The sequence below is a fragment of the Monodelphis domestica genome, chromosome 4 (genome assembly GCF_027887165.1).
Source record: "Monodelphis domestica isolate mMonDom1 chromosome 4, mMonDom1.pri, whole genome shotgun sequence".
NCBI classification, from domain to species: Eukaryota; Metazoa; Chordata; class Mammalia; order Didelphimorphia; family Didelphidae; genus Monodelphis; species Monodelphis domestica.
Genome location: NC_077230.1, coordinates 59,795,173 through 59,810,194, shown reverse-complemented (window position 1 = coordinate 59,810,194; position 15,022 = coordinate 59,795,173). Strand labels below are relative to the sequence as shown.

Genomic DNA, 15,022 nt, shown 5'->3' with positions numbered 1-15,022 from the left:
GGCAGAAATTACTCTATTTTTTCCGATGTAACTATTATTTTTAAAGTGGTACTTGTCAGCATTTGGATCTCTAGCACCTAGCAAACTGCTTAATAACTGTTTACTGACTGATTGACAAGATACTGGACAATCACCGATGACAAATCGATCATTTTATTTATCACTGATTATCAAAGAATATAGAGTTCATGTACTTTATTACCAGTGTGTCTCCTAAGAGGAGGGGAAGCTTAAAAAATGACTAGTTAGAATGTTATGCTTTCATGGAAACTTTTAAAGGGGTGAATTACTTTGGGTGAATATTGGGTGAATAAAGGGGAGGGGTGAATATTAGAAAGAAATACTGTTGAATCCAAAGGATATAATCAAAGAAGACTTACTGTAAACAAAGCATCTTCGAGAGAGTGTTTTGCCTTTGTAACAAATGTTTGTTGACTATTGTGGACTGACACCAGACTTACAGTGATGAAAATTTTCAGTGTAGACCCAAGGGGGGAAAAACTGACTAGGAAGTCCTTTGTAAGGGCAGACATATCACTGCAAATTCATCTAGGGACATTATAATATTTATTTGGGATCCAGGGTGGGGAAAAAGTCTTTCTCCATTTTCTGATTTGATTTTAAAAGGGAGAGAAGATGAAGGAAGGAGAAAAGGAGGAATGAGATCAAGGCAACAACAGCAGTCAAGCTGTTTATCTCAGAAAATTGGTCCTGTTGGGGTTCCCTCCAGACCTAGAAGGATAAAACTGATCCCATTCATTCTTGTGTAAGTAAATAGCAACCATGGGCTACTTAGTATAATTTGGAGGCTACCTCTCTTTTTCACTACTTGCTGTATAAAATGGATACTAGAGGGCGACACAACACAACTCTCAAGAGGGTCCTAGAAAATGAACTGTTGCCAGCTGTGGAAATCAGCCCAAAGCACAGGAGGTTAAAGTGAATAGCTATCAAGTTTTCAGATTGGCCAATCTAATTAAAATGGAATCCCCAAGCCAGAAGAAGCTCTAAGCAACTTCAGCTTTAAGACCCTATTTGGAAACTGTCTCTCAGGGCTTTGCTGGGGGAAATGGAGTGGGGATGACAGATGGAGGAATGCATCTGATTCCCAACCTCCTCTCACACTCAATGCTACTCCATTATCCCAGAATCCACCAAAGATATGAGAGAGAGAGAGAGAGAGAGAGAGAGAGAGAGAGAGAGAGGAGAGAGAGAGAGAGAGAGAGAGAGAGAGAGAGAGAGAGAGAGAGAGAGAGAGAGAGAGAGAGAGAGAGAGAGAGAGAGAGAGAGAGAGAGAGAGAGAGACGAGAGATGAGAGAGAGAGGAGAGAGAGAGAGAGAGAGAGAGAGAGGAGAGAGAGAGAGAGGAGAGAGAGAGAGAGAGAGAGAGAGAGAGAGAGAGAGAGAGAGAGAGAATGAGTCTAACAGTAGGGAAAAAAAGGCAGTGTTCCTGTCAGATTTAAGTCCTGATTTTTTTAACTTCCAATTAGCACACTCCTGGGCAGGCAAAGAGGTCTGATCACAAACACCGAATGACAAATAGCAATATAGCCTTAAATTCTTTCACTACCATCATGATTACCAGCTGCACGATAAAGTCTAGTAAGACTACAAATACAAAGAGCTGGCATTCAGTGCTGATGGAACATTGCCTCGGTCCATGCACATTGGAACCACACATATTATTGAAGGAAGCTCCCCAAATGTGAGAAAGCTGCTACAGTTAATCAAAAACTGGATTTCTTATGCCATTCAACACTAAGCTGTCAGACCCCTTCCTGTGCAGCAGTGCCAGGGAACACATGAGAAGGGAAAAGCTCATGACTCCAGAATGACTAATCCTGATATCAGTGCACTGGTGATGGAATTCAACTGGAAAGGAGGCTCACTGGAGGAACCTGTGAAGCAAGGAAAAGCAGAATTAAAAAGGCATGCTATCACCCTCTCCAAATTCCTACTGTCTCTGAGCACCATGTACTGGCAAAAGTACTAGTCTAGGAGTCAGAAGATCTGGGTTCTAGTTTCTGAAGTCAGAAACATTTGACCTTTGATCATTGAAACTTTACTACTTTGACTCAATTTCCTCATCTATATAACAGAGGCAATTTTGTTGATTTTTTTGAAAGCCATCATCCATTTCCAATATGATTCCCAGCCTCCCATAGACCATCCCCTCTAACAAAGAAGTACTCTTAAGAACAACAAGCCAGCAACTTGTGACAGTGTCCCCAGGGTCCACCTCCACTCGACTGAGAGAAAAGATATGCTTGATCATCAGGCAACATAATAGAAAGGGGGCTAAAGTTGAGTCATTATAACTAGGGGAAACTAGGTAACACATTGGGTAGTTCCAGGTTTGGAATCAGAAGGACTTGTGTTCAAATGTGATCTCAGACACTTCTAGATGTTTGACCCTGTGCAAATCACTAAACCCCAATTGCCTTTTCCTTACCACTTTTCTGCTTTAGATAGATTCTAATAAGGTAAGAGTTAAGAAAAAAGTCAATATAACTCAGTTGGCAATATTTAGAAGAACTTACCAAGCTGGGAATTGTTGGTAGGCGTTTCATCTGAAAAAAAAGGAAACAAATATGTTATCTATGTTTGCCCAGGGGTCTCCTGAAGCTGCCTCTTGAGAGATGATTGTTAAATTTTCTTGAAGAACATTTACATCTCCAAAATCAACAAATGCTAAAGATTAACACTCAATTTATTGTTGATTGTCTAGATTTTTTAAAAATTAAAAAGAAAACAGAGACTTAAAAATGAAAGAGCAAAAGTTAATACTGGAGATTAAACCTGAAGTATATGCGTTATGTCCTTTTTCCCCTCCTCAAGTTAGAAGACTATTAGACATTTACCAGAACATTCCTTATTTGGCCCCATTTTCTTCAATTCTCACCTTCTCCAAGAAGACCAATCTATAACCTTCTCTATAACCTTTTTTCCACATGGTTCTCACCATCCCTCAAATCCCTACTGATCAAAATATGAATACTCTCTTTAAATACTTGTCAATTCATTCTTGTCATTGCTGATTTATCATTGTCTCTGACAGGAAGCTTAGAGGAGTCATTAATTAAGGAAGCTGATTTAATTTTAACTGTGCCTATAACTAACCTTTTTATGTTCAAATATTCATTATTTAGTATCTACTTTACTTTATCATGCTGCCACTTTTTTCTACCTGTTTTCAAAAATGTTATTCTATGCTTAAAGAAAAATATTCATTTAAAAAAGAAATCTGAATATGGTAAGTTTGTGTTTATCTGTACTGGTAAATCAAAGTATACTGACTCACTTTTCCTTACTCAATTCATTTTTTTTCCTATTTCAGGTTTTACCTTTGTTTATCGATAACTGCAATACGTTGAATTTTTACTGTGGAATGGAACAAGGAGTGGTTCTATCCTGATTAGAATTTGTCTAAATGTTTCTGATATTTTGTTCAAGCCTTCATTTATCAAAACCCTAGTGACAGTAAAGAGCTTATGTTTAAATCAAAGCCTACTATCAATTTCTTTTTTTGTAAAAAAAGAATGGAAAGGAAAAAGAAAGTAAATGTAACAAAAATGATTGATCTGGTTATAGAGGAAAAGAACACTAAGCTTAATTTGTCTAGCTTTTGATTACATTCAGCAAACATTTATTAACCATCTCCGGAAAAGAAACTGTCTGTCTTCACTGAGTTTGCATTCTAACCTTAAATAAATAAGGAAGAAGACCTCTAACCATTAATGGCATTTTGTAAAGTATCTTAAGCTTTAAAAAATTCCTGGATAGTTGAGCTTTAGGAAAAAGAAATACTTGCTCCAGGGTCCAGACTTTTAAGGTGAGGTAGTCCTTTTAACTGTGGCTGGTCCTATTCACAGATGAAAAGCAAAGAATACTACTAGGCAAGACAGGCCCTAGCTTTGCATCCCTGATAAAGAGGTTTAGAGATCCAAAACTGGGGAGTCTCAAGCATCAAAATGACTTGGTGATCAGCCCATACACAAGAAATGATCTAGACTTTAGGAACTGAAATCGGTAAAAAATGGGCCTCTGACAGAAAGAAGCAAACCCTCGGATTAAGAAGTTTAATGTAAAGATATAAATTTGAGGCTATACTTAACTATGTCTTTTTATATTTTTTTTGTCTAAATAGCTTTGTAGCCACAGCTGAGAATACCTGGAAGTTGTTAAAGACCTTCACAGGAGCTTTGCAAGTAAGATTACTGGCTGAACAAAACAGTTTTCTCTCCTCATAGAATCAAGATGGTGAAGTATCTAAAAGAAGGGCTTTTAAAAGCCTATAGCATTTGAAATATCAGAGCACACTGGAGCTCAGTAGCTTGAGAGTTGGGACTAGAGATGGAAGGTCCTCTCTTCAAATCTGACCTCAGATATTTCCTAGCTAAATAACCCTGAGCAAGTCACTTAACTCCCAATTTCTTAAACTTTATTGCTCTTCTGCCTTAAAATCAATATTTATTTTGATTCTAAGACAGAAGGTAAGGATTTTTTTTTAAAAAGAAAAGAAATATAAATAGGCTACTCTTCTTGCCAAGCTTTTAGCAGATCAAATAAAAAAAAGATTTTTAATTTAAATAAGTTTTGACAGAGAAAAGCTTCTTAGTCATGCGTCCCCCAGCAAAGCATTGACTGGCAAAATTCACTGGAGGTTATCTGTCCAATATAGCAGTCAGTGTAGACTATGTCCAGAAGACCAGTATTCAGCAAAGCAGAATTGAACAGAGAATAGCCTTCCAGTAAAGACAACTATGCTCCTCCCACAAGTACCTTTCTTTCTCTGTGTATTACCTGATCATATATATTTTCTCTATGTCTATTCTTCCCATTGATAGTTGTTTATTTGGGGGAAGAATATGTCACAGGCTTATGGAGTGACATGTTTTATTGCTGTTTCTCTTACTTTACTATTTTAATAAATGTCTTTACTTTGAACTAATTCCATCCTTTGGCAATGGGTTTAACAATAAACCAACTGACTGGAGCTTGTGGAGTATGGTACATGAGTTAGCTGATTCTGGGGGACCTGCCTTGAAGTCAAGAGATGTGCCCAACCGCTGTAGTCCTAAAATGCTAAATCCAAACATATACAAAAAAGAAAATTTCTCGGTTTGCTGGTCACTTACCAATGCTGCAAGAAGACTAGGGAGGAAAATTTGTAATTATTTTCTATTACTTTATTACCTGGTCCTTCTGGTTTTCTTTTCCTTCACCTTTCGTTAGGTATACCAGACTTTACATTATGGAAATACTCTTTCCTTTTGGTGGTTTAAAAATACACTAGGGGAAAGCAGATGAAACTGTTCGGGAATTAACATGATAACAGCTTGGAATACTATGCTTGATGGGCACTTCAAAAAGAACATAGATGGATAAGAACCAGTGGAAAGTAGGTAATAGAAGCAATGCCATGGGCCATTACAAAGCCAGTAATGACAGATAAGCTGTCTTACTCTGGTTTCTCCCATAAAAATGGTTGAAGTACATTGAAAAGATGTACAGCATCTATGCAAAGACATATGCACAATGAACATTTCCTCTCTTGACATAAGTAGACAGCAATAAAAAAAACACAACTCTACTAACCATGTGGTAAAATGACATATATTTCAAATTCTTTTATAGCCTCCAAACTTTTACCCTTATGCTGTCTTGTATCTGAATAGAATTACATAAAATTACCAAGATCCCAAATGAACAAGAACCTTGACTTGGTCTTCTCTTTAAGACCAAGGATTCACACTCAATTAGAAAACTAAAATCAGATGTTTATTATATGGCCATAGTACTTTCCTTTTCCCAAGACTTTCCTCATGTCCTCAGAAAAAAATTTCAATTGATCCAGCTATATACTTAAATGTTCATAGATTTATAGCTGGAATAAGATCTTAGAGTAAAATGAAACCAGCCCCCTCATTTTACAGTTGAGGAAACTGTGACCCACAGAACTTGAATGATTTTTACAGGGTCACACAGATAGCAAATATTTGAGTTGGGTTTTCATCCAAGCCTCACTAGCAAATAGTCTATCTGCTATGCCATTATAGCAGAATATGAGATTTAGAACTAGAAACCTGGGTTCGAATTCCATCTCTGCTGTTTAGTATCTATATGATATTAGGTACATCAATTCCCTCTGTCTCTACCTTTGTTTGCTCATCTGCAAATTTAGATTGTTATGGGTAGACTCAAGAATTTTTAATTTCTAATTATTATCTGTCAGTTACTCAAGGGCAGGAAGGATATTATAGCTTAGAAACCTGCTCTAGATTACATGCCTAAAACAAGAAGCTTGGTCAAGATTGGTTGTAGGATGCAGGAAGGATGAACCAAATATATGAAGACAACACTGAACAGCAACTTCAGTCTAAAAGCAGTGCTTGTTGCTTCTAGATAAAAAGGACTTAGTTTTCTTTCAGGTCTAGGGGATGAAAAATAGAATCTGGGATTGAGCAAAAAGTAGTTCCAAAAGGTTGATGTATAGACTAATCTGCATAAACCTGGGCTCTTCAACTAAGCTGCCCTATCTATAATTATTTTGGACGTCCTCACACTGAAATAATATTTTTGTCCTTCATTAACGAGTGAGTCGAGATTATATCCATTTTGAGTCTTCTTATATAGGAGATTCACTGACCACGAACAAGAGGGAAAGATGTCTGTAGTCTCTGAATAAACATCTAAAAAAAGAGAATCCTCTTTTAACTCCTGAGTGATGATAGCAAAGATGATCATTAGTTAGTTGATAAAGGGAACTTATTGTTCCAGAGTAATATTCATAATGATTTAAAGAAGGGATTTTTAACCTGAGATCTGTGAATTTGCTGAGTTTTCAAATAGATAAATAGATAGAAAGAAAGAAAGAAAGAAAGAAAGAAAGAAAGAAAGAAAGAAAGAAAGAAAGAAAGAAAGAAAGAAAGAAAGAAAGAAAACTACTTGTGGTTGTTCAGTAGTTTTCAATTGTGTCCTACTCTTCACAACCCCATTTGGGATTTTCTTGGCAAAGATATTGGAGTGGTTTGCCATTTCCTTCTCTAGTGTATTTTACAGACAAGAAAATGGAGGCAAATAGGATGAAGTGACTTGCCCAAGGGCAAACAGCTAGTAAGTGTCAGAAGTCAAACTTGGGAATATGAGTCTTTCTGACTCCATTCTATCTACTGCACCATCTAGCTACAATTGATTTCCTTTGTTATTCTTATTATTATTGTTATACATTATTCTGAGAAAGGATCCATGGGCTTCACCATGCTGTCAAAGGGAGTCTATGGCATAAAATAATAAAGGACTCTGATCTATATTTAGTTATACTTAAACTTGATTTGATCCATGTAAAAAGGAAACATTCCCTTAAAAAGGGTGGTAGAGAGAAAGAATGATTTCCACATACATAGGAAGGGCCTATCCCTTCTATAGATCACACACTTCCAACTATTTATTTCCCCTTTCTATCCCCCCAAGCTGATCCTGACGTGCTTCCTAGAAATTAAAAACATTTTCTATTGTTCCCACTCAAAAGCAACTCCAAATATTGTCGATGCAAGCTGACTTTTCATCCTGTGTAATTCTGCACACCAATTCTACAGAGAGGCACGGAGACAAGAATTGGGCCTTTCACAAATTACAAGCCTGTATTTTTCAAACCACTCAAAAGCATGTACCAGATCCTCAGGGAGTCTGCACCAAGTCTGAAATTTCATAGTTAATACATTGCTGCATTATTGGAGAAAGAACCTAGCAGCCCTTTACTATATACAATAACACATTTTCCCCTCGTCGTCATAAATTATAGACGACTAAAAGGATTTCTTTGTTCCTTCAAACTTTACAAATGAAACATTCCACCTTCCTGCTGAAGGAAATTTTCAGCTGAAAAGCAGCTGTCATGGAAAACTGAAATAAGAGCATGATAAGAAAGAATGACCAACATTTTAAGCCTGTGCCAATGCACAAAAGTGAAATGAGGAACTGAGGCAATTATTTGGATAACTCAGCTCGAAAGCATTTTTTTTTTGCCTTTGCTAGATTTTTCTGGGGAACTTGATTTTCTTCATGAGTAAAGATACAACTTAACTAAAATATTACAATAGTTTGCCTATCCTGAGGCCATAGGAAAAAAGGAATAAAAAATCCTACTGTAATAATCCAGTTATACTTTCTGAGCCAAATTCAAACTGCTGAGAGAGCTTTGAGATCATCTTTGAAAGACAATGTGCTCTATTATTGACTCAAGAGTCAGAGGACCTGAAGCTGAAGCCTAGATCTACTATTTACCATCCAAATGATAAGGTAAAGTCACTTATCTAATTATAAATGATTAAGCAAATCATTTGACACCTCTAGGCTTCATTATCCTAATATGTAAAATTAGAGGGTTGAAATTGGTGATACCCAAAGGCTTTTCTTGCTCCAAATCCAGAACTAATCCTAAATTCTCATAAACTGCAACTCGGGAGTTTAAATTTCTCCAAGGTCACACAACCAGGGCTCCTGACTCTTAGTCCACTCCCCGTGGCCTTGATTTTTATCCAGTAGACAAAAGTGTGAGTTCAGTCCCAACCCATCCAACCACCCACACCCTGGTGACTTAAAGCATCCTTCCTCTATGGAGGATGGAGGATGGAGGATGTCTCTCTCCCTCCTCTGCCTTCTCCCTCTCCCAGTAGTAAGACTATTACCCTTTATATGAAAGTCGAGTAAACAGAACACTGCTGTGTAATTAGAGGGTTAGAAAAGCCTGGAGGTTTATCTTATCTTTCAGTTAATTAGTTCTTTTTAGAAATGACTGTGAGCTCCTCTAAGAAGTAAAAGAAGTTTCCATTTTGGAAATTCCTGTGAGTATAATGGGGGGAGAAGGGGGTTGAGAGGGAAGAGCTGTCCTACCACTCCGTGTAATGATGGGACCAGCAGAAACCACAGCATTTCCCGAGGTGCTCTGGGGTGTCCATGTTGTCCTCATCTCCACATCTCTTCTTTCTCTGTGACTGCAAATCTAAGGTGTGAATGAAAACAAATGAAATTCCACACTGGAGCAAACCTGTTTCTTTATGGCCATTTTGGAAGGCAGGTTTCTCTGGTCTGAGGGCCACACATTTTATTTTATTTGCATTCATTTGTGTGCATTTAATTACTTGGCATGCCCCTGCTACAGTATTTCTTCCCCTGGCTTGGGTCACAGCTCTCATTTCCCACCATTCCAATTGTGTTTTGCCTCATTAATTTACATAGCTCAATAGCTCTCCTGAATGAGACTTCTGTTTATTAAACTTTTATACAATTATTTTACTCAATCCTTGAATAAATCTGTCTACTCCAATATTACTAAGTACCAAAGCAAGGTTATGTAGATGTTCCACTTAATCCATTCCAACATAATTTAGAGCATAGGATTATCCATTTGCAGAAGAAAAATCACTGCCTCTGGAGTCTAGGACCCTGATTTTGAATTCTGCCTCTAATGTTCATAAACATACCCTGTCCTTAAAACAAAAACAAAACAACCTTCAAGTGATTTGATTTTCCTCCCTAGCTATTGCTTATATATATATATATATATATATAATAATTCAATAACCTTTTCTAAAATCTTATTCTTTTTGACCTCTCTGTCATCTTTAACATCCTCTTCTAGTTTTCTTCTGTCTGAACACTCCTTCTCAGCTATCCAGGCCACACCAGGCATCAGTGTCCTACAAGGCTCTTTCTTGAACCTTTTTCTCTTCTCCTTCTATGACTCCCAGGAATATACATATATAAAACTCAAAGTATCCTAAACAACATTCATTATCTTTCTCCTCAAACTCTGCACTGTCCCTATTATTGTCAAAGGTACCACAAATGCTCTCAGTCTCTGAGACTCCCAATGTTTGAGGCACCCTGGGCTCCTCATTTGCACTCAATCAATATAGCCCAATCTGTCGCCAAATCTTGGCATTTTTGCCCTCATAACATCTCTTGCATATATCCTCTTCTTCTCCAGAGGTGCCATCTTGATATAGGCCATCACCTGCCACATAGTCTTTAGAAATAGCCTTCTTTGCTTCAAATCACTCTTCACACCAATTCATTCTCTACTCAATTGCCAAGTGATTTTCCTAAAGACACTATCTGGGAGGATTGGGGGGGGGGGGCAGCTAGGTGGTTCAGTGGATTGAGAGCCAGGCCTAGAGATGGGGCATCATCCTGGGTTCAAACCTGACCTCAGACACTTCCTGTCTGTGTGACCCTGGGTAAATAACCTAACCCTCATTGCCTAACTCTTACCACTCTTCTGCCTTGGAACTAATACACAGAATTAATTCCAAGATGGAAGGAAAGGGTTTCAAAAACATATTTAAAAAAAAAGAATATGTCTGATCATGTTACTTTTCTTGCCCAGTAAATTCTAATAGTTCCCTGTTGCTCCAAGGATCAAATATATAAAATTTTCTTAGCCATCTTCACCACCTGGCCCCCCTCTGACTTTTTTTTGTCTTTTTCCACTTAACTCCCCTCCATGTACTATATTCTCCCTCTACATAATCCTTCCTACTGTCCTTTCAACATTATACTCCATCTCACAACTCCATGTCTTCTCCCTGGCTGTCTCTCCTTCATCATCTCCCACTTCTGGTTTCCCTCAAGAAGCAGCTTAAGTACTACTTTCTGTGAGAGGCCTTTCATGGTCACTATTCATCACTAAGTGCCTTCCCTCAGAAATTATTTTCCATTTAAATTGTGTAAAAATGGAGACTTGAATCCAGGACTCCAGTCCCCAGAAGTCCTTGCTCACTTCCCAGAATGCTTTGTAATCGCACTAAATTCTCACCTGGGCGAGATCACAAATTATTATTTAAAGGAGTTTTCCACCTACTGAAGGTCTCTTTACTACTTCTGCTTCGGAGCACACGTGGCTCTCCACCTAGCAGGCAAGATGTGAGTGGTCGTGAATAGACTCTTTGGGCCTAGACACGTGCCTTTCTTACTTGTATTTTCTTTATAGTTTAATCTTCAATAAACCTCTAAAAATATAATACTCCTTGTAGAGAGAAACTAATTTCTACCTTGCCTCAGTTTCCCCCAAATTTTAATCTTTACAATTGTCTATGTCTTGCATGTACTTAATTATTTGCATATCATCTCCCTGATGAGAATAGGAGCTCCTGGGAATATATTTTTGCCTTTTTGGTTTCTCTAGCACTCCACCTTTCTTCAGGACTCAGCCCAAATTCCACCTTCTTCAGGAAGGCTTTTCCCTAGTCCTTATTCCTTCCAGTGCCCTCCCTCGGAGATTACAATCTATGTACTGTCCATATCCTATATGGATAGAGTTAGTTGTTTACACACTGTCATCCTCTTTAGAATGTGAGCTCTTGAAGGGAATTTCTTAGTATCTACTACTTTCTTCTGCAGGAAGTTTTTTTGATCCTCCTTAATGCTAGAGTCTTTACTCTGTTGATTATCCCTAGTCTACTTTGTATGTATTTTGTTTATACATAGTTATTTGCATGTTGTCTCCCCTCCTTAAATTTCATGCTCTTTGAGATTAGGAACTGCTTTTTGTCTCCTTTTTATCCTTGAAAAAGATCAGGTTTTATCTGGGACTTGAAGGAAGTCAGGGAGTCAAGAGATGAAGAAGTGGAGGGAGAATTCCAGGCATGCAGGACAATCTGTGAAAATGTCTAGAGTGTTCCTTCCTTTATGTCTCCTGTACTTAGAATAGCTTGACACATAGTAGGTAAGTAAAATGTTTGTTGAATGGCTTCTAGGTATGTTCTGGTCACTGTTAGGAAAGTCAGTTCATATCCCTGAACTTCACTATAAAGTGAAAGAGTTGGGTTCTGCTTTAGAATTACATCCCAGCTTTAGAGATAAGGTTCTATAATTTAAAAAAAACTAGAGAGAACACCAAAACGTCATCTAGTTTAATTTTCCACCTCCATTTGAGGACCAGAAAATTGAAGAACTTTGCCTAAGGTTTCATAGGCAACAGAAATGGGATTCAAATCTAGGTAGTTTTACTTTTTTTCACTGTACAAATTCAGGATTTTTTCCCCATGGCTCTACAGTTGTCAAATCCCAATAGAAACAACTGATGTTTTAAAGCAAAACTGCACAAGATCACAGAGAAAACCACTACCCTATAGTGAGTGGGCTTGTCCCTTTCTTGGGAAGCAAAGGGAGCTATGTTTTCTCCTTCCAAAAATCTTCTTTGCCCCAGGAAAAGATGTGGGTACAGCCGAGCTAGAAGAACAACCCATTCCAGACTTTCCACCTCTCTTCTCTCCTCTTCTCTCCTCTCCTCTCCTCTCCTCTCCTCTCCTCTCCTCTCCTCTCCTCTCCTCTCCTCTCCTCTCCTCTCCCCTATAGTGAGTGGGCTTTTCCCCTTCTTGGGAAGCAAAGGGAGCTATCCTTCCTCCCTCCAAAAATCTTCTTTGCCCCAGGAAAAGATGTGGGTACAGACAAGCTAGAAGAACAACCCATTCTAGACTTTCCACCATAATTCTACTCTCCTGTCCTCCTCCCTCTAGCTCAATGGAAGCAAGGGATTGACATCACCTTCTCCTGGAACCATAAGTCACACTGTCCCTGACACAATTGTTTTTGTCTCAAGTGAAAAAGTTCCCCATTATGTCTCTCTTCACAAAGAAGATAAAGTCAGAAATAATAATTATGGTTTCAGTGGTATAGGCAATTCTCAGGGAAGAAAAATCTTTCTACCAATTCAGAGTGGAAATTTGAATTGGGAATTAGAATTTGAGAATTGCCTAGGGAACTAAGAGATTAAGTACAGCCAAAATGTGAAAGAGGCAACACTTGAACCCAGGCCTTCCGAGCTTCAAAGCCAGCTTTCTATCCATTGTACTATGAATCCTCACCAAAACAAAACAAAAAAACCTTGCCCTCTTTTCCCCTTAGACCAATTAATTATTCAATAAACATGTATTAAGAACCTACTATGTTACAGGCACAGTGCCAAGCAATAGAGAAGAGGTAAAAGACAAAGTCCTGCAGTCAAAGAATTTATAATCTAATGGGGGAGACCACTATACAAAGGCATTAAGTTGAAAAGCCAATGAAAAGCCAAGATCTTTGGTTCTTGGGCAATGAATCTGGATTTCAAGGATAAATAGATCTTTATACAATCCCCTGAAATCCTCTTCTACCTCTAATATACAATTCTATGATCTGAGGACTGGCTGAGTCTGAGGGATAGACTATTGTACCGTGCAGCATGGCACATTTTTTGCTTTGGTGATCAATTAGTCCATGGTATAAAATGCACACACACACACATACACACACCCCTTCAGCCATTAGTTTATGTGTTAGAAATCTCTGAAAACTTACAGGAGTGAGGAAGGGGCAATCCTCTGCCCTGCACAGTTTTGTCACACAGTGAAGGAAGACGGTAGACATCTTCTGGTTTTTGTGCTTCACAAAACGGAATACTTCAAATGAAAACCGGCCTTGCTGGCTCTTGCCATTTTCTATGACAGTTGTCTGTGGATCTTTGTCACAGCTGTAGTTCAGGAAACACAAACACTGGGCATTACTGGGGAGCATAACAATGCCTCACCTTTCTGCAGAGCTTTAGTGTTTGCTGTATATTTTCATCGCAACCACCCTATGAATCAGAGAAAACAAATGCTATTGTCTCTATGCTGTTGTTGTTGTTTGGTTTTTTTAAGATTAGGAAACAGTCAACATTTCCTAATGTCTTTCCCAGGGTCACACAGATAGTAAAGTATTAGAATGAAGATGTAAAACTAACTTTTCTGTTTCAAAGCCTAGTGTTATATCAACTGTACCATTACAGTTGGACTGTACCATGTCCTCTTATATGAAGTGTAAAATTGCTTCACTTTTTAGATGTATTTCCAGAGCAAAAATATAAAATAAAATAAAAGAACAGTTTTTGAGGGCTGACTAAACCATTCCTCTATTTCAGGGATATTTAACAAGGTCATAAAACAAGAAATTAGACTGGAGCCTTAGCTACATAGCAATAATTATAACTAACTCACATTTTCATAGGACTCTGTTTTGGTTTATTTTCTAATGTAACCTCAGGTTGAACAGGGCATGTGCAGAGCTGCCCTACCTATTTCCTTCCAATCATATGTGCTAGCTCAGTTCTTGACTGCCCTGGGAATGACAAATACCCCGAACCCTTCCAGGTGGTCGTATGTAACTAAAGGCTTGGATGCTTTGCTAATGATAGTCATCTCCATATTGTCCACTGAGTAAAAAGAACTAATGACTTAGTGGACCCTTACAAAATGAATGATTTTGTTCCTTTTCCTTTGATTCTCCAGGTGATTGGGATTTCCAAGAAGGAATGGAAGAAGGTCAGCATATCCTTTTCTATACCCTGCATGCCATGAGGGAGGGAGTACATGGTACTCTCCCCTATTTTATGTTTTATTTTTCCTGAGTATAAGTGACTAAATATCAGTCTTGAGATGGAGATGTTCATGTTTAGAAATAATCTTGTGAAGTCCAGAAGTCCAGAGGATCTTTTGTCCCTTGAGCAGAGCTGACTGATGATAAAGGGAGTTTCTACATCAGAAAAGATGTCCCCTGACAAAAGGAGGAGTCTAAACCCCAACCTGACTGGTCAAAGGATATGGACAGAACCAAAGATAAATGAAAATAAATCTATTCAGTAACATACAAACTACTTTATGTTCTAAAATATTTTAAGTTTCAATAATCTAAGAGCAAAATATCAGTTATTGCTGAACCCTGGTTTAAGTCTATCAATGCCTACATGAGAGTGTTTGCATCTGAAATAAAAATCTATCTACCTGATTTGTATTATAGATTGTCTTTCTCTTTGGCCATCTAAGGAGATGTTAGGCATGAGGTAAAATTTAACCTTGATATAATTTTTCCATGAGGTATAAGAGTGGGAGAATGTAATGAGCCAGTAGTCTTTCATTCAAGGCTAGATTTCCTCTATCCCACCCTTCAGGACTGGACAGCACACCTGGGTCTAAAACAGAGGGGTGCCATATTTCAAACAGAAA

General features: G+C 38.1%; 1 protein-coding gene across 1 annotated transcript in view; it reads right to left on the bottom strand.

Annotated features, from left to right (window-relative positions):
* Positions 1–1,559: 1,559 nt before the first annotated feature.
* The window catches only part of ZPLD1 (zona pellucida like domain containing 1), a 64,296-nt gene continuing 50,833 nt past the window's right edge, over positions 1,560–15,022 (bottom strand). Inside the window, 5 exon segments of the mRNA XM_001363436.4 lie at positions 1,560–1,829; positions 1,832–1,897; positions 2,540–2,569; positions 8,895–9,003; positions 13,341–13,512. Of these exon segments, the coding sequence (XP_001363473.2) occupies positions 1,723–1,829; positions 1,832–1,897; positions 2,540–2,569; positions 8,895–9,003; positions 13,341–13,512 (484 nt within the window). The 3' untranslated portion in view covers positions 1,560–1,722.